Here is a 19,956-nt window from a genome sequence, read left to right as displayed (position 1 = left end):
ATAGAATCTGATATTCTCATTAGTTAGTTAGGACAACTCATTGGCCAATCAAATTTCAGTTTTACCAGTATCATGTCTTCTAATTTTTGATTGGTCAAGAAGTATCTAATTACCACTGGTAGCCAGTTTCAAAATGACTGTTTTCTATGAACGGAATCGTTCAATGCTTAGTTTCTTATAGCCTGAATTTTCCCCAAACCCAGCTCATATCTTTACAGCTTTATATAGAGATTGATCAGTGCATGCAGCATGTTTAAACCTTTTCTTACAGGGCTATGTACAAAAATAGCTTTCTTTTGTTTCCTTTTTGTCTTCCCGCATCTTCAATATTTCTGTTCTAAAATATGTCCGACTGCCAGGTGCAAATATTCTAAGGTAACAGCTGTGTGTAGAATGGAATGCCATGAAGGTGGGGATCTTGTGAAAAATTCCTGGCATCTTTATATAATTTAGAATTTGACTTGTCGATCTAACAAACTATCAGGCTTTGTCAGCTGTCTGTAAGATTAGGTATGGAATGTGCCATGTTTGTATGTGAACAGGGATGTTTTGGGGTAGGTTATATTTTGTAGTCTTGCAGTATGTGTTCTTCGTCAAAAAGCTTGTAGAGATAGACGCTGTATCGGGCATGTGGAGAAGGTCACATGAGAAAGATGATGGTGAGGTGGCCAGGGCTGTCTCCAGCTCAACTTTCTTCCCTCCTTTCATTGTTTGGGAGTTGATGATTTTTGGCTTATCAAGTACATTTTCAACAGTTTCATATCATTTTTGGGACGGATGGGGTAAAATTATTTTCTGTTCAAACAAGCAAATTTCCTATAGTAAGGTTCTTTAGGCACAAGCAAGGAGTACTTACTTCTGACGTATCGATGTCTATCAGACACCATCATCAGCTGAGGGTAGAATGGCTGGAAACTACTTCTTGCTACTACTTCTACCAATGTAGGTGGCGCTGCAGCAGCAAGAATGCCGTCCCAAACGTGACTCAGCTTGTATCCCCCCTCATCTCTGTTCATGACTGGAGCTGACTTTCTGATCCAGACTGACTCCTTAATCCACTGTGTTCTTCTGTTTTCCTCACTATCAAAACGTTGGAAGTAAGTACTCCTTGGTTGTGCCTAAAGAACCTTACTATATGAATAATTGTCAACCTGATGAAGTTATTACGGAAGCAAATTTCCGTCTCGTGACAGAAAGATGGGTCCTGGAGACAGCCCTGGAAGTGACTAACACATACATGTAAGCCTGCAGTCTGCACAAGTCCTGACTTTGACACATTGACGCAGCGAACAACAAAAACCATCTCAAAACCACGGATTCCTTTACACGTCACTCCCTATCTAGATATGCCTGCCCTCTAGAGCCTGCACATGTGTCACTAACTCCTCAGTCTACTACAATCACAGGTTTTCAGTCTTTAGTTCTCTGAGATGAATCTTTCTGAAGTTTTTTTATCCACTACCTGGAGTTCAGATCTGGTCTCTTTTTACTACCTACAGTCTGTTTAAATCTGTTCCTGAATTCAGCCACATTTTACACCACAGTGGTTACTAGGGTTCCAAGATTCTCTCCATGCAAATCTAACAGAAAGTATTGATTCATTTGGCAGTCGAAACCTGTGTCACATTAAGAAACACAATTATTATAATTATGTTCAGTTCATCCTCTGAGAGGTGACAGAGTATTTTTAAAGGTATATATTGCAGTATCAGAGCAATTATCCAAACATAGAAATAGAGTCATTGATTTTTGTCATATTTATACATTATGAGTATGAGTTGGGCTTCCATACCATATTGTAAAATGATATTCAGCGATATTAACAGTGTAAGAATGCAACATTGTGCTGTGAAAACATCTTGAAATATGCACAATTCCCAAGGCTTTTCAGTTGTTTACCGTTTTGTTCAACTTTGTCCAACTTTCTGTTAACAGACAGAAATAAAAAGAATGTGCTCAAATGCATTTGGTAGTTTGCACAAATTGTTACTGAAGATTGTCAATAGTCCATATGTGGAGTTTTTCTGTGATACATGAACCCTCACAAAGTTTCCAAGACCTCTAACCGCAACAGTTGATTGAAAGTCTCCTTACATTCTGTGGTTTGCTCAAATTTGGCTTTAAATGTACATTCTGCTTACTTTTGGCTGGCCATTTTTGGTAGGACTTGATGTGGCGTGCTTTTGCATTGTTTACCACCTGCAATCTTAAATAATGATGTGAATATGTTGAAAGTAAGTTACAGATGTCATGTCATCTGAATGGAGATTTTCAAATTCACGATATTTGCAGTTTTTGGCACCAAATTCCACAATTATACCTTTAAAGAGCTTTTTTGTTGGGCAATGTTTGGCAATTGAAGTATCATTGTCTAGTAATAAAGTAATTGAGGAGGTTGGGTTTCTGTATGAGCGTTGTGCATTTTTCACAGCCCTCTGGAAGTTGAAGGCAATAAACATGATGACTTACATGTAAGGAAAGAATCTTGGAAACTCCTAGTACCAAGAAGACATGAATACTCTCATTCTTACAGTCACAGCTCCTACATGGTATGTCGGACCAAACAACTAGGCAAAGGTTTGTATCTTGAAGAGTTCTCTTGACACGACTTGTAGGTAAGTCAGGAAACGTTCTTCCAGCATGACTCGTCGTCCACAGTTCTGTTTGTTAGCGCTACTGCGGTAGGGCTTTCAAGATGGCGTTCACCTCTTCTGCTACAGCTGTCAGCGCAAACTCAAACTGGTCCTGTGGGGGGATTCAGAGAGTTTGGTTTAAATAAATCTTTTAGTACAGTAACTTTTGTAACCGGTGCAATGGCCTAGTGGGTAGAGTGTTCGCCTTGCATTTGGTAGGTCGTGAGTTTGATCCCCGGCCGAGTCATACCAAAGACTCTAAAACTGGTACATGCTGCTTTCTCTTCTTAGCACTCAGCACTTAAGAGGAAGAGTATGGAAGTTAAACACACATCACTACCAGCGGACCAGCCCCCTGCTGTAGTGGCTTGCACAAATGTGTGGCCCAAGGGCTTCGAAGTGGGGATGGGCGCCACCCTACGCGTCTGTAGATGCATGGGCAAACTTTAACTTTAACTTTTTTTAAAACTTTTGTAAGGTCTACATGTATAACAACTACTTACAGTACAACCAAACATTGTATATCTATAGGGATGAGTAAGTCAACATATTGGGTATACATGTGTAGCATGTCATTTACAGTAAGTGTACATGTGGGGGACAATGTATGATATGTTATTTGAAGGGAAAGATCTTTTGGCATAACCAACAATATTCTGAAACAGTAGACTGTGATCAAAGTTTCACGGAACAGCAGAAGCAGGTGTTACTTTCTAAAACACAGAAAGTATACTTTGATTTACATAAAAAACAAACAATTTCACTAATTGCCTTCTGACTTCAGGTGTAAAAATTGGTGTCTGATTTCAGTTGGGGAGGTAAAAGGGAGAGGGTTGGGCTCAGCGTTCCAATACTTTGCCCAGGGTTGGACAAGTCCGCAAGTACGATTGTCCCAGGCAAGTGAAATAATTGCTAATCGGGCAAGTGCATGTTCCTTTGTGCATGATTTTTTGATGAGTTAGATTTTGATATATATGTATATGTAAATTGTACTTGTTAATTTTCACTGTCATAGCATCAAGCATTGTTCAACACAGAATAAAAAAAAAAGGCCAATAGTACAAGAATTTCATTACTGGAAGTGAAAAAACAAATTTTTTTTGCTTCAATCTTTTGCGAAAGCCAAATGTTACTTAGGACAAGTCAATTTTTTATGTACTTACCCAATATATAGGACAAGTGAATTTTTAGAAAATTTGTTAAACCCTGGTGCCCTAGAAAAATTGGATAACAACCTAGTGCCCTGCAGCCTAATAAATAATAAGGAAGGCTATGGGAGTACCATATAATGAGACAGTCAGAAACATACCTTACTCTTCACCATGTTCGGTCTCTGGTCACGTATATGCTCCAGGGTGGCGGCAATATCTATCTCCTTGGCACCTAGGTATGGTTAGAAAATCATTAGAAATAAGTCCAAAAATCTATGAAAATAAAGAAAACAGAATTGACTGGCCAAGTTTATGATTTAGCAGAGGAATGTAGTTCGTTTCAAGTTCTTTTCAGCCATCTGTTTCAAGGATATGCAACCCCTGCAGCTGCAGTAATACTACAAAATACTAGGGGGCATTGTTGTCTTTGTCAATGTTCTTTCATGTAGGTAGGGCAAAATAGTCTCAAAAAGGGATATCCCTGTGGCTAAAATAAGTAGCAGCTTCACTCAAGTGCCTGGTTCCAATGAGTTTTAGGTCCTGATAGGACAGCTCGGTATGGGCTACACCATATTTCATAAAGGATATAGGAAGTGTCTTGAGAATATCGAATGAGAAGGGCAGGCAGCACCTCCAAAATATACCGTACTACAGAACAGAACAAACTTGCTGAACTACATGTATGTGCCACTAGACACTGCAAGTTGTGAACAGCAACACAAAGTTTCAGAACCAGACAATACAGTCAGGGGGCTGACAGCATACTGCATTGCAAGCACAAACCACAAGGTGGAGCTGCGGCACACTCACCCTTAGTCATCCTGTTGAGGACCATGTCGACCAGGCAGTAGGTTCCCGTACGCCCACAACCATCACTGTAGACAGAGAGACATTTTTCGTTCATTTCTTACTCTCCAAAAATCAAAGAAAATTACATTTATGATTTACTACAGAAATACAAACTGTCCTGTCAATACAGCAAAGAAAAACACATGAAAGACAAACTTAAATACATTTTGTACTCTTCAAAAAAGTTCTGGTTTAGAAAAAAACCCAAAGGATCCTACCTGCAGTGGACCACAATAGGGCATGACTTGCCACGATAACACTTGTTCACTTTCCTGTAGAAAAATATTGTAGTACCAGATTGTTATTACCACTTTGTGTTCAGAAGGACATTGGAGTTGTAACCAAGACATTGACTTTAAGACTACAAAGATTTTAAGTTTTAAGTTGTATATGGCACTGACAGCTCAAAAGTTAAGGTATTAGGTCCCAGGAGGCATCAACAGTTATCTCATATCCTGTCTTCAATTTAACTATGCAAGCCAGAGAGGGGGAAACTGCTATTTATTTCCTGTAAACGTTGACCAAATTATTCAAATGAAACCTTACTTTTGCATGATTAAGGTATTTTATTATTACATTATTTTGGCAATAAATGAATTCAATACTTAGTGTGACACAAGTAATGAGTAATGTAGGGAGGACAAAACATTACTAGATATCAATTATACAAATCAAGAAATTCCTTAGTTGTAAATGATAAGATATCATACTTGTGACATCACACTACCTACATGTAGTTTTGGGGTGGAGACTGCAGAATTTTCTTACGTTGAACAATTTTAAACCATTATGATTTTAACTAGACTTAAGTGTAAAACAATCGAAAAGAAATCAAGGCATCGTAAATCATACTTGGGGTTAGGACCTTGCACCTTCAGCAAATTGAAATGCTCTTGGGCAACCTAACATGCAGCTGAGGTTACCCACTGGGCAGCCTGGCTATGTACAGTATTTCAACCACTGCATAGTTTTGACTATATATCATATATACATGTACATGTAGTTGTAAGAATGGCACCATGAAACATCATCCATGTTTGATCAAAGTGTGTACAATTGTTGTGTAAAATGTAATTGTGCTTTTGACTTCAAGAGCTAAGAATGTTTGATGCAATAGAAGAAGACTATACAATGTGAAAGACTAGTAGATAAGGCATTTATCAGTAAAAGACTAGTGGTAAGATCAACCTTAGAGGAGGTAGAACACTGAAATAAACAATAACAAGAATGGCAAAAGAAACTTGGTAAAAGACAATAAGTGCAGCAGCACCACTGGTTGGTGACACTATAGGACAGGCTGGGAAAGTTGAGAGGTTACAAGAAGGATGTCACTTTTGAGACTATGCAACCAGAGGTCATCGAACAGTTGCAAGGTCGCAAAAATGGCAGCCACCTGCAAAGAGGTCAAGGTAACGAGCAGCAAGCAGATTCAGCAAACTTAATAATAATCTAACGGGAGGGGGCCATACTTAGACAGGGGTCCAAACTTCGTCAGGTTTAAAAAAATTATTGTTGCGGAGAAATGCATAGATGCCTGCACATGAGAAGTACACTAGCTGTAGACTAAACCTTGTTGTAAATAACTACAAAGGCGGGGTATGTGTCGAAGTTAGCAAGTCCCACAGATAACGATTGAAAAACTTGCACAAGTTTGACGCCTTCCGTGCAAGTTGACGAGCGAACGTATCGAGACCATGGCCCGGGAAACTCTTGAATTATTCTTCGCAAAATATGACATGTGAAAAAATACCACCATACATAGAAATGATGTTTATTAGCCTTCAGAAAAATAATACCTGTGTTCTGTTTTGCCTTTAACTGGGTTGGATAAACGGAGCTAAAATGATGCCACAACGTTCACACAGTCGGGGCCCCGCCATTTTACTATCACGCACGCCGGCAGCCGAGCGATGCTCAACACGTTGAACTCAGTCAACCCGTCCGTAGAGCGACAAACATTCAAGAAAAATCGATCCCTACCGACTAAAAAAATCCTGTAGCCATTGCTGCAGCCAAAAGACAGGATGAAAAGGCAATCAAGGAAGCCGAAAAGCGAAAATGCCATCACAATCTATGTAAACAGTGTGCCGCCGTTTTGCGGCAAGTTGGTCTCACCGTGAAAGGTAAACATTTTAACACACCGTATTTGAATAAGTCGCGTAATACAAAATATGACCCATATTTGGTACAAAAAAATTATAATGAAGACTTTAAGTGCTATTCTATTTGCATAAGTTGTTTAAAAATGCACGGCGATGGTCTGGTTGTTACTATGTCGGAGTTTGGACCCCTTTTTTGTGTTGGAACGTTCTGCTAGGACGCAAGCCGAAAACCTGCCGTAAGTTTCGTGCGCTGTCAAAGTACAGCGCGGAACGCTACCGTTAAATTAAATATATATCTGTACAGCTTCAAAAACAGTTATATGGATGCATACAAGATCTTAACTTGTTTTTGATGAGTTCACTGTAAAATGTACATTGACAAAAGTCATGCGCATCCACTTAGAACGGCTGTCGAAGTATGGCCCCCTCCCGTTAATAGATAAAAAACTCAGAGAAAATAATCCTCAAAGTACATGAGTCTATAGGAGATAACATTGGGTTTAAGACTGATGAGGATTCAGCTGTTGATGATCTTCACTACTATTATGTGCTACAGTTATTTGTATCGGCCACTTTCAACATAATTCAATGTCAAAGTGGGTATGGTATTCGCCTTGCAGTTGGCAGGTTGTGAGTTTGATCCCTTTTGATCATGAGTCCCTACCATGGTACATGCCATTTTCTCTGCTTCGCACTCAGCATTTGGGAAAGAGTCTGGTAGTTGAACACACAGACTACTACCAGTCCAGTGAGTAGCCCCCTGTCATACTGATTGCATGAAACTGTGCGGCCTATAGGGCTACAGAAACAGACATAGGCACCACCCAATGCACTATTAGGTGCAGTAAGGACTTCAACTTACAAGTAAACCTAAAAGATAAGAGTAGCATCCATCCTGGTGTCAGTGGAGTGTGAGTGAGTGGTTCCAATATTTCCGTCTGGTCTTATGCATGTAATACTTGGTGTATAGAATTGGTGTACTTTACCTCAAGTGGTCTACAAGTTGTGCGAAGCAGACAAAAATCAGACAACCAAGCCCACCTTCTGAACTCCAGCAGTGCCTTGGGGGTTGCAGGGATGCCCCCTTCTGGCCAGGACAGGAAGTGGAACTGGGTGACGGTGCGAGTCTCTCCAGTCTGGATGTTCTTCAGGTAGAAGCTTCGCACCAGGAAATCCTCACACCAGATGTGCTCCGACACAAGGTGCACCTGCAAATCAACAAGTGGGAAATGTTCACTTCACACACTCACACCAGATGTGCTCCGACACAAGGTGCACCTGCAAATCAACAAGTGGGAAATTTTCACTTCACACACTCACACCAGATGTGCTCCGACACAAGGTGCACCTGCAAATCAACAAGTGGGAAATGTTCACTTCACACACTCACACCAGATGTGCTCCGACACAAGGTGCACCTGCAAATCAACAAGTGGGAAATGTTCACTTCACACACTCACACCAGATGTGCTCCGACACAAGGTGCACCTGCAAATCAACAAGTGGGAAATGTTCACTTCACACACTCACACCAGATGTGCTCCGACACAAGGTGCACCTGCAAATTTTCACTTCACACTATACCTCTCAATGGTACTGTTGGCGCCTTAACTGTTAAAAAGCTAAAAAGCGTCACATAATAATTATTCTCTTATTACGTTATATGAACTTGTTTTTATGTCCTTGTTAAATGTCTGACTTAGACTTAGGGGCTTCTGTCCGACACATGAGGCAGTCAGGTGGGCCCAACAGGCTCATGTCTGCCATCTTGCTAATTCTGTGTTCCTGGTTTGTTTGTTTGTCTTGGTGACAGTGAGAGGTATCAGTCAAATTTGACTCCAGAATCTTGCCCTTGTACTGGTATTAAGGCTTGTACGTGAAAATGCACACCTCATAAATGTGGTAGAGACTGTTGCCTTCTTCAGGCCAGTACTGACAGCACTGTTCACTCCCTCCCTCCTGTAGACTGCACAACATGACGATCACCACACTGCCCTGTTCCCACACCATCTGTAAACAACAACAACAACAACCACTTCTGTTAGTGCCAGTTGAATGTACTGCATGTTTATGCCTCAGTCACAATTCCAAACTGTGCCCCGTCAACTAGGGATGTCCCTGTGGCTCAACAGGTAGCAGCCTCTCAGTTGAGCTCACATGTTTCCAATTTGTTGGTAACTTGGACAACCCAACTCAACTCCCTGGGGTTAGGATAGGGCATCACGGTTGGGGCTGCACAATTTTTTTAGAGAAGGGATGTAAAATGGGGTTTGCACATTTGAGAAGGTGCTTTTAGAACATTGGACAGGAAGGGCTAGCAACCCCTCGCTGTAAAAATATGCTATTGAAACACTGACTCATATGTTACCAGGCAATATCTGAACAAACAAACATACATGTATGCCCCACTGGGTACTTTATAATCAAGGGCTTTTTATCACTTTCAAGTGGGGCACTGTGGGGCTAGTGCCGCCAGGTTTTTCTGAGCTCGAATGGGCACCTAGTTTATTCTAACTCAGAATTAAAATAATTCAAAGTTCTTTTAGTAATTCTTGTCTATATCTATATCTATATTTTTTTTCCAGTTTCTCCAGCCACCTTCAATGCTTAATGCCACTACATTTCACTAGAAGGCTTCTATCAAGTTAAAACCAGGACAACACACCTGCCAGAAATCACACACAGAGGTCTCCAGCGGACCTTGGGTTGCGATGTACGCATGGTTCCGAGGATCATGGTCCGTCTGTGGGAGGTACAGAAATTCACAGTTAAAATCAACTTTAAGGAAGAGTTTTCCATCTGTGTTTAACTGGAAAAAACAAGCAAATGGAACTATTCTGCATTTCAATGAATCATACTTCAAACATTTTTGGACACTTAGCAATCTACCCACCCTTATTAAATAACATCTATTACAAAAGTTTATACCTGACAAAAGAGTAGAACAGGTAAAAACTTGCAGATGAAATTGATATTCACTCAGTGAAGGTCCTTTGAATTGAAAATAATTCACATACGTTGAATTTCATCCAGTGGCATGATGACTTAAAAAACAACAAATTTATAAATGACAAAATGAAAAGTTACAAATGACTGTCACCCTTCTTTGAACCAAAACTTGCTGGCACAGAAATTATATAGTGAGATTTTTGGTTATTCGGTGGTCATTGAATAGTCATTGCATCAGTGGAGAGGAAAATTATTGAAAGTTTATAATATCCACTTACAATTGTACTGGCATTGATGTAGTCTGCAGTCCCAATATTCAAACTGTCGTTCAGAATCACACGGGAATGGTCATCTGTGAAGCAAAAAACAAATTTACTCATCTTACTCTCATAATATATTTTCAACATAATACAAAATTGTTGACGACGATTTTCATTTATTTACTATTGTATACATGTGCTAGTCTTCTATGTGTAAATCCAAGAAACAACAAATTAACCAGTGTGACTCAATAATTCTTTAGAGTAAAACAATTATTAAAGATGCTGATGTCCGAGTTTAAAACATAACACAACTCTAGATCTGGTGAGAATAAATCAAACATGCGGCATCACGTTGTAAACATTTTCTACAACAGTAGACTCAAAGCCCAGAGGTCAACGACCTGATATGGTCTGACATTTTGTGCCTAAAAAATAGCTTGGGAAATTTGCAAATCTCTATTAGGGACGTCCCTTGGATAAGATGTTAAGTGGTGGACCAGTGTTTGATATGAGCCACACCTCGAGCACCATAAAAAAAACATGGAAAATATAAAATGCAATACATGTTTCTCAGATATATGTATACTAGCTTTGAAGTATGATGATGATGATTTGAAGTAGTCTCCCATGTACACAATGTATGAATTCCTACAGCTAACATGAAGCAACTTTAAAAGTTTAAATTTCTGAAAGTCAATGTTAGTTAACTTTTTCACTTCACGGCTTTTCGTAGAAATGTTAAGGGCTTGCATAGAAAAAGCTTCAAAAGAATTTCTCTGTACTCTATGATATGAAAATCTGATCACGTTTTTAATTTGTCCCAATCTTCCCACAAATTGCCTGCAAAGTGCTGGTAGGGAGAGAGAGTGCCAAAGGTGATTTACTGGGACATTTCAGGGGTAATTGTGCAGCTACGCATGTGATCAAGGCCACCATGCTTACATCGCCCAATCTGCATCAATCTGGCCTAATCTGAGGTAAATTGTACAGTTGATTACACCATACCCATGTGAACTTCTACGGGTGAACAATGCAATCAGACAAGCACAGTTTATCAAGAACCAATGACAACCTTATTACATCATATTGTCATGTCCATGTGCATGTATGCAGGGGAGAAAATAATGACATGTGAAATGTGACAAGCTTGAGGTGATATATGCAAACATGGTCTGGAATTGAAACATTTTTTTTGTGTGTGTGTTTCTGGTAATTTGAAACCTTATTTTGGTATGGGGGTACCGTGTACATGGTCATATAGAACATTTTTAATGGGGAGGTTTGCTTGCAAATGGGGCCTTTCTAGCTGAAAATTATTTTACAAAATCACAAAACCATATTGGACCCCTCTGGTTTTAATGCTTGTCTTTTAAAGTTATTATATAAGCTTGTGAACATTCCTTCATGGCACTTTTGTCATTTCTAAGGTCTTGCAGGTTAGTGCAGGTAAAATTGGAGCTGTGCAGGTATTTCTGGTGTCTACCTGCACCTAAAAATAACCTGCACTGGTCCATGTACTGGGTTTTATACAAAAATGTACATAAATGCCCTATAATGTAGCTGTATATGGATTGTTATCAGCTGCAATGACTGTTAGCACCTATGAAGTATAAAAAAAATAACAATGGTTCCTAAACAATTTTAGTATGATCCATACTATATTCATAGTGGTGCAGGTAAAATTTGTCTGGTACAGGTAATTTTCAATGTTACCTGCACCAGTGCAGAATTTATGATATTCTACTTTTGATTGCTAATCCGTTGATATAAACATAAACCTCAAACTAAAAAAGCTGCTAAAACCTCCTGTTCCCCATGAAACAAAACTAATGAACCTAACAAACTATTCTTCCCAGGTACAGAGAGCATAGCCTAAAGCAGTAGCACTAATTGCCTGTGAAACATGGTGAGGTTGTGGCTTTTGTAAGCTGCATGTGTGATGAGTCAGCCTGACAACTCTCGTCAGTGGAGCAGCTTTCAAACCGGCCTCTGGGGTGGGAATGGCACCATGAAACTACCCTTTGAGAGGTTTTTGTGAACTCTCAGTAAATTGGCTAAAACATGATGAGTTGCACTCCCTCTAAGGTCGTATACTGTCTGATCTCTAAGTGCATGTATGAAACACAGGTGTAACTTTCAAGCTATTTTCTCAACTCTTATTGATTAATTATGTAACATTGTAACATTTCTTAATTTTCATTCTTGATTTTACTTTTAAAGTTAATTCATTTTCCTCAAACCTCTGAATGGTGCAACTTAACCTGGCAAAATACTGTAAATGCAGAAATGTTCGCGGTGGATTAATGTTCGCGGTTTTCACGGTGACCACTTCACCGCCACCGCGAATATTTTTCTATTATGGTATTAGACTGCAGTCTATGGTGTTACCGTGAAGTTAGATCCACCGCGAAAAGTCCTTTTTCCCAATACCACGAAATTAAATCCCCGGGAACTTAAATGCATTTACAGTATAACCCTAAAATTCCATCACCTAAAAGAATTGAAGTTGGCTAGGAACAAACCACTCTTCAAAATAATTGGCATGATTGATTTGCTTTTATGGTGTTGTGAATAGTTTGCGAACTCACAATCTTAGTCATACATGGATTCACCAAGTTTTATAATCGGAGGCCGTTAAAGGAAAGGATGTGACGGAAAAAAAATCCTGTTATGGATTGGATATCTCAGTCAGGCCTAAGGCTGACTACGCAGGGCCGCCGGGTCAGGCAATATTTCAAGCACATGCGTTTGAAGTATCCCAAAGTTAGTGGAAACTGACAAGGTGTTCCGCACTGATATGGATTTCTGTCACCCACATGTAATATTTTTCTCCGGATGTGAAGAGAAGTACCCTTCAAACATCGGGTTTGAAGGGAAAATAATGAGTAGCTTTCCACACGGAAGATCTAAAACAGGCAGAAATCTTTATAAGTCACTCCCACTTGTAACCATTCTGTGTGAAACTCAACTTACTCAGTATCACTGCAAAACAGTAAATGCCTGCTGCATTCTGAATGTTTAAACACGTCACAATCATGAGGCATGGTTTCTAACACTAATACATGGCGTGAATTTCATTACATATTACATTTCCATCACTTTTAACAAATAACTTGCTGTTTAATAGGCCCCCCAAAACATCCACATTGTATTGAATGATAACCTTGAATATTGAAGAAAAAGCATTGACAATGCCTTTTTTCTTAAATGGGCGTGGTGAGATTTGGCATGACATAAGAGCAGGGTCAAGGAAAGTCTAAAGATGATGAACAACAGTGATCAGCTGGGTAATCAATAGTATCAATCAAAGAATATTGGTGGTGCTTTGAAGCCAGTCTCTGGAGGTGAATTTGAGCTGTGTAAGGGTCAGATGATGCACTCCGCTGCACCTGTACAGACATTCTGGAGCCAAATTGTTTCAGTCAGGGCAAAAATGAACTCCCGTAAGACAACTAGCTTCGATCGACTAGAAAGGCAACATTTTCACAAAAAATGCGTCTTCCCCGTAGCCTTTCGTCAAACTACTTGCACACAGTACTATCATCATGATGATAGCATTAGGCTCATTCTATTGCACTGTGTGCTTATATTTACATCTGCTTAGTTTTTGCACCTGGTCATTAACATAATTATACTACAATGTACCATTAGGGTTGCCCTATACTGCGTGAGAGATAAGAATGAAAAGAATTATTGTATTAACCTCACCAGTGAAAACCGGTTGAATGATGATGATGATATAGCCAATATCAATCTGACTAGCTACTGACAGAGAAAGAAAGACAAAGATCACACCAGCAAAACAATATACTTCTCCCTACTAGTAAGCATAATAAAAGTCTAGTATGCCAACTAATAGTGGGTGAAAGAGCCTTGGAAAATGCATGCCTTCTAAGTGTATTTTAAAATCGACTTTTGGATAGAGAATACATGTACTTCAGAGTATCATGAGTTCAGGTAAAAATGTTTGACCATCGTTTCAACACATTGTACACCAGTAGCCAAGGAAGAAACAGCTACTAGTAGGGCTCTTCCATGCATTTAATACATATGTGCCTGAGACACCTGACCTTAAACACTGGACTGGATTTTACACAGTCACTGGTGTCCCAACTAAGATATCCCCAGGACTTGTACAAACTAATTGGCACCATGAGCTCAACTGTGAGGAATAATTGCTACCAGTTTGGTCACTGATATCCTTCTCAGGTCTAAATAAAAGATCTAGAGAAAGAGCTTTGCTTGAAAATAAACCGTGTCTTTTACTCTATTCCAGGAAATTCATTGTTATATGAAAATATGTGATAGAACAGGATCTGCCTGTGCCTGAAGCTGTTTGAGTTAGTCCTGACCTCATGGTCCATGGGACACATCTCTGGAGGGATTACCATACAGGCTAACTAGCAGGGTTGTCGCCTGCCTGAATTCCTTTTCTGCCCCACGATCCTATCGAGTGCCAAAGGTACAACGTTCCTACGGGGGTCTGGGGGCATGTTCCCCTGGAAAATTTTGAAATCTAGAGATTAGACCCTCTGGAACGCTATTTCCTAAGTGTAGATTCTACTGGTAGACTAAGCTGTTCACTTGTTTTTGTGAAAAATTACACAACGGAGACACTTTTTTATATCTTTACTGTGCAGGTATTTCTGGTGTCTACCTGCACTGGGGATGGTGTTTTCAGCACTTTTCAGCACCAGGGTCAGCAATGGTGTTTTCAGGGACAGGGATGGTGTATTCAGCAGCAGAGAAAGTGTATTCAGCACCAGGGACAGGGATGGTGTATTCAGCACCAGGGTCAGAGATGGTATATTTAGCACCAGGGACAGGGATGGTGTATTCAGCACCAGGGTCAGTGATGGTGTATTCAGCACCAGGGACAGGGATGGTGTATTCAGCACCAGGGACAGGGATGGTGTATTCAGCAGCAGGGACAGGGATGGTGTATTCAGCACCAGGGTCAGTGATGGTGTATTCAGGGACAGGGATGGTGTATTCAGCACCAGGGACAGGGATGGTGTATTCAGCACCAGGGACAGGGATGGTGTGTTCAGGGGCAGGGATGGTGTATTCAGTACTGAGGACAGGGATTATATTTCTAGCACCAGGGACAGGGTGGTGCAGATAAAATTTGTCTGGTGTAGGTAATTTTTAAAGGATTTTGAGCCTGTTCCCTATACTACATGTTTCAAATGGTTTAGTTTGAAATCAACTTAAGAAGCTGAAAACTGAATATATTTGACCTTACCATCCATCTTCTATAGAGAAGGGACACCAAAATATTTCTGCACCTTGATCCACTCCTTGCATAATGTGATGTTACAAAAGAGATGGATTACTTATTTATCAACAAAGACTGGTGTACCCTGGATAAATCAAGCTTGTATGTGTAGCTCTTAAAACATTCTAACTCTGTTGATTTATGCATGTGTGCTCACATGGAACAATCATTGCTAGATGGGAAACTGTTGAAAAATAATGGATGCGCCTTGTGTTTGACTGTTACCAAAATCATATTCAGTGTCTTTTAGTTCCTGCTTTTTGGCATATCTTATTACCTGGATATCTAACCTTCATCGACATACAGTTAAAACTCCTGAAGTAGCCATTTGGCTCCCAAGTCATACTTGGCTGTGGGGTTAAGCAGTAGGAGAAGGGTACTTGTGCCTCAGGAGAAGTGTAATAGGGCCTTCACACTAAAACCGAATTAGCAGGAATCAAGCAGAACCAGCCGGAATAAAGTATTTGCAAAATTTGTGCCACATTGGGGCGGGAATTCCAAATGGACCTTACATACCGTATATACCCTTCACACAAGAAGGAATGAGCCAAAATGTAGTCAGAATGAACATTTTTCTCAATTCCTGGGAAATTCTTAGTGAACTATGGAAATTCACTGCATTCCTGATATTCTTTTGGCTACATTCTGGCAGGATTCAAAGTGGCTTGCCATTTCGGTTCTCCATAGAATGACATATGAAAGTTTCGAATAATGTTGGAATACTGTAGAATGTGGTCATACTGCAGTTAGAACAGTTAAAATACCGCAACTTTGAATGCCGTTTGATATTTCTCCACTTCAAATGCACCTCGAAAGTTTTTTACACGTCAAAAACTTTCCAGCCAGCCAAAAGAACGGGCACAAATATCTGGAATGCGATGAGAATTTCTTGAATACACTACAAATTCCCAGGAATAGAAAAGAATTTTATTCTGACAGCACTCCGGCTCATTCTTGCTCTCGTGTGAAGGGGCGGGCCTTTAATGTTGTACTTACATGGTACGGCATCAGAGACTCTGTTCTTGGCAGCGTTCCCCCCGGACAGGCCGATGACTGTGCTGTGGATGTCTGGTTCATAGTTCTGTAGCTGCTGCCACTCCTTCTCAAGTCGGTCCTTATTCTTCAAGTGATCCTCCATGTAGGCCTGAGGAACAAAAGCACATCAAAGAATTCACTTCAAAGGACAATCTGTGTTGGCAGAATTCTTTCTGGATCAAAGTTGAACTGTAATTGCTGACACAAAAAATTGGATTTACCCAAACCTTTGATACATGCATGTTTTATGAAATCTTGGTCATACAAACAGAATTATTTGCATGAGGAATAAAAGAAGCCATCTACATCATGGCCCATCCTCAACAGGAAAATTGGGAGTCATACACTTTCTGCAACTAATGATTTACAGCTCAGCAAGTCATTCTATCTGCATAACATGACGTCACTGAAGCAGTGTATTCCTCATTCCTTGACAAAGACTGAAGTTGGGTATGTCCAGTATTGTGTTGGAAATTACACTTTCACTTTGAACCAGACACCAGGGACTAATGACCTGATGTCCAAGTGTTCAAGACAGTCTTGGAAAGATTTTCTTTAATGTGGTGGTCATAGGACACACTACAGAGCTACATTGTATGACTCTGAGTTAGTGTTATTTAACAGTTCTTTTTTATCTCTTTATAAGGTCTCGTTGATGTATTACTCCGAGTGGGTACCCTAAAAGAGATCCGAGTTAAAAACTGAACGGCTGCATGGACGCATGTTTTTAGCTATGAGAAATTCCCTTTTAGGCAGCCGAACTGATACCAAAAGTTAGATTGGTGAAGGCTTGCTTATAACTGAAGAAATTAGCAGGTAGAGTTTGACAGCCGCGCGCTAGGTTGGACTGTCCTGGTACACAGTCCTGGGTTCTGAGTGGTGTGGCTGTACACTAACAGGGAAAAAGTGCCTCTTGTGGGGATTGACTATTTGTACCTTTTAATTGCTATAAACAACAAACCTATGGATTCTAGTCATTGGCAATTTTTTTCCATTATATAGAGTAAATTTGCTCAACATAGAATGAAAAATCTGCTGACATTTCATGTAGCTTCATTATCAACGCGGCCATGTAAAACACGAATTATAACATAGAAGTCTATGGGAAGAAGAAACTCATCAATGAGACCTTAAAAGTTACTTCATGTTGTATATTACAATAAAACTTTAAGATAGATTTCTTACAGTTTTTGTAGTTGCCTCATTTGAAAAATTCAAGATTCAGGGACCAGCCTCCAAGACTGGTCATAAAGATATATACTTATAAAACATGACATATTCGGTCTTTTAGACTCTTCAATGATTTTCTTGAAGGATTATAGTCACAATTTCAAGCTTGAGGCAAAGACACTGTAACAGAGGTCTGAAGGGGCAGACATCATGGTGCCACATAAAGAAGAGTAATCCTAGGTGGGACTCTGCTTCACTACGTCTGTACCCATGGCTCGAAAACACATTTGGATAGACCCTATCAATCTGATGCAGGGCTCAAAATACTTTTTTTCTGCGCAGGTAACATTGAAAACTAGAGTTCCACGAACAGGGTTTATCCCAAATCCCTCTGAAGCACAATTTTCACACATAAGAACCATTCCTTAAAGCATAGAAGAAAGATATTGTCAGTTTTAATGGCCAGGGTTGTCATAAAATAATGCCATAACCCTCCATCAAAAACTGGACTTATATAATAGAAAAAGTGATTCAAAACTTCAATAAGTCTTGTTGATGGACTTAATTCAGTTTCTACAGTTACTGCTGCTGTAATCACTATTAATAACTGCTTATTTTAGATCTGATGTCCCAAGTAATTTTAGTGAGTGCTACAGTACTGCGTAGTCAAGTCATATTCTATGATATATTTTGATTTTTGGATTTAGATCTTGGTTATTGGCAGAAAACAGAAAATTTTCTAAATTCCAAGCTATAAGAAAAGTTACAGCACTATTATTCAACTTCTTTGTCATAACATACATAACTTTTCATTGATTTTTTTAGTTTCTGAAACAAACATGGCATTGGAATAGACAAATTTGAATCACAAAAACTGCTTTTGTCACAGGAGGATAGATTCATCAATTACTTGTACTTTAAAAGTCTTCATCTGAAAGTCTCTGATTGTTGATCAATTTTTACATTTCTGATCCTAACTTTATTCATGAAGAATCCAAAATCATATTGCAGGACAAATATAAAAAATAATATTAATTCTCAACATTAAACAAAACAAAGCGAACAGAAAAGAGTATACCTTTACAAAATGACGACAGTGGAGACATGGAAACAGGTTCAGCAATTTTGTTATACAATTTTACAGGGTCTTAATGAAGGAAATACAATTTATCAGCCCGGTATAGAACAGATCGGAAGTGAAACCTTGCACCAGCAAGAAACTTAAACCGATTCAAAGAAACACAATACTTCGTTACCATCCATGAAGTGAATATTGAATAATGAATCAAAGTGTTTTGATGATAGAGGGTTTTCCTGAGGTACTGGTTGATTACACAGATTGAGTCTATCTGCCAACTGGGTCAGGCTATGATGATATTTTTTCCCAGGAAACTACGAGCTATTTTCACGTATCATAACTAATCTCTAACATACATTGTATATGGTTCACAAAATATAAATATAGAATACAACACGGTGTATTCCGTATCACCCGAGGTACCGGCCGGACCACGGGATTGCCAGACAGCCGAATTTATGTCATACTCACCTGAGAAAACCTATGTTCTGATACGAAATGCGCCAGAAGTTGCACAAATTTGGTACCCTCGAACAAAAAGTGTTACAACAGCAATGTTTTAACGTCCGAATCAGGAATTTGAATTTTCGACAGCGCCAAACTTGGCGTGGGCAGGGTACGTTTGAATTACACGATGGAGGCTTGTGTGATACAACCTTGAAGGAGAAGGGGTTGCACGAGCAACCTCCATGGAGGAGCTCCACAGAGCTGACCTCCATGGAGGTTGCTCGTGCAGACCTCCAGCTCCACCGAGCGAGCTCTATGCGCTATGAATGCAAACACTTGGTTCTCGTCACCTTCATGGAATTTTTAGTACTACATGGAGGAGCTTCTCTCGTAGAGGACAAACAACCGGACAGAGCCGATAGCTGATCGAGCAGCTCCACGGGCTATATGAACGTAAACACTTGGTTCACGTCCCCATCAACAAATCGGTGTTTAGGGCTCTATACAGGGATACTGTAAACAACAAACACACGGAGCCGATAGCTGATCAAGCAGCTCCACGGGCTATATGAATGTAAACACTTGGTTCACGTCACCATCAACAAATCGGTGTTTAGGGCTCTATACAGGGATACTGTAAAACAAAACACACGGAGCCGATAGCTGATCAAGCAGCTCCACGGGCTATATGAATGTAAACACTTGGTTCACGTCCCCATCAACAAATCGGCGTTTAGGGCTCTATACAGGGGTACTGTAAACAACAAACACACGGAGCCGATAGCTGATCAAGCAGCTCCACGGGCTATATGAATGTAAACACTTGGTTCACGTCACCATCAACAAATCGGTGTTTAGGGCTCTATACAGGGATACTGTAAAACAAAACACTCGGAGCCGATAGCTGATCAAGCAGCTCCACGGGCTATATGAATGTTAACACTTGGTTCACGTCACCATCAACAAATCGGTGTTTAGGGCTCTATACAGGGATACTGTAA

The 19,956-nt window shown here is 39.9% G+C and overlaps 1 protein-coding gene across 1 annotated transcript in view; it reads right to left on the bottom strand.

Annotated features, from left to right (window-relative positions):
• Positions 1 to 19,956, bottom strand: part of LOC118423909 (receptor-type tyrosine-protein phosphatase N2-like) — a gene marked incomplete in the record, with an annotated part of 95,991 nt that overhangs the window by 5,199 nt on the left and 70,836 nt on the right. Inside the window, 7 exon segments of the mRNA XM_035832220.1 lie at positions 4,595 to 4,659; positions 4,852 to 4,905; positions 7,777 to 7,943; positions 8,626 to 8,745; positions 9,401 to 9,478; positions 9,963 to 10,036; positions 16,222 to 16,369. Of these exon segments, the coding sequence (XP_035688113.1) occupies positions 4,595 to 4,659; positions 4,852 to 4,905; positions 7,777 to 7,943; positions 8,626 to 8,745; positions 9,401 to 9,478; positions 9,963 to 10,036; positions 16,222 to 16,369 (706 nt within the window).

The sequence above is a fragment of the Branchiostoma floridae genome, chromosome 10 (assembly GCF_000003815.2).
Source record: "Branchiostoma floridae strain S238N-H82 chromosome 10, Bfl_VNyyK, whole genome shotgun sequence".
In the NCBI taxonomy this organism is placed as follows: Eukaryota; Metazoa; Chordata; class Leptocardii; order Amphioxiformes; family Branchiostomatidae; genus Branchiostoma; species Branchiostoma floridae.
This window is presented reverse-complemented; position numbering and strand designations above follow the sequence as displayed.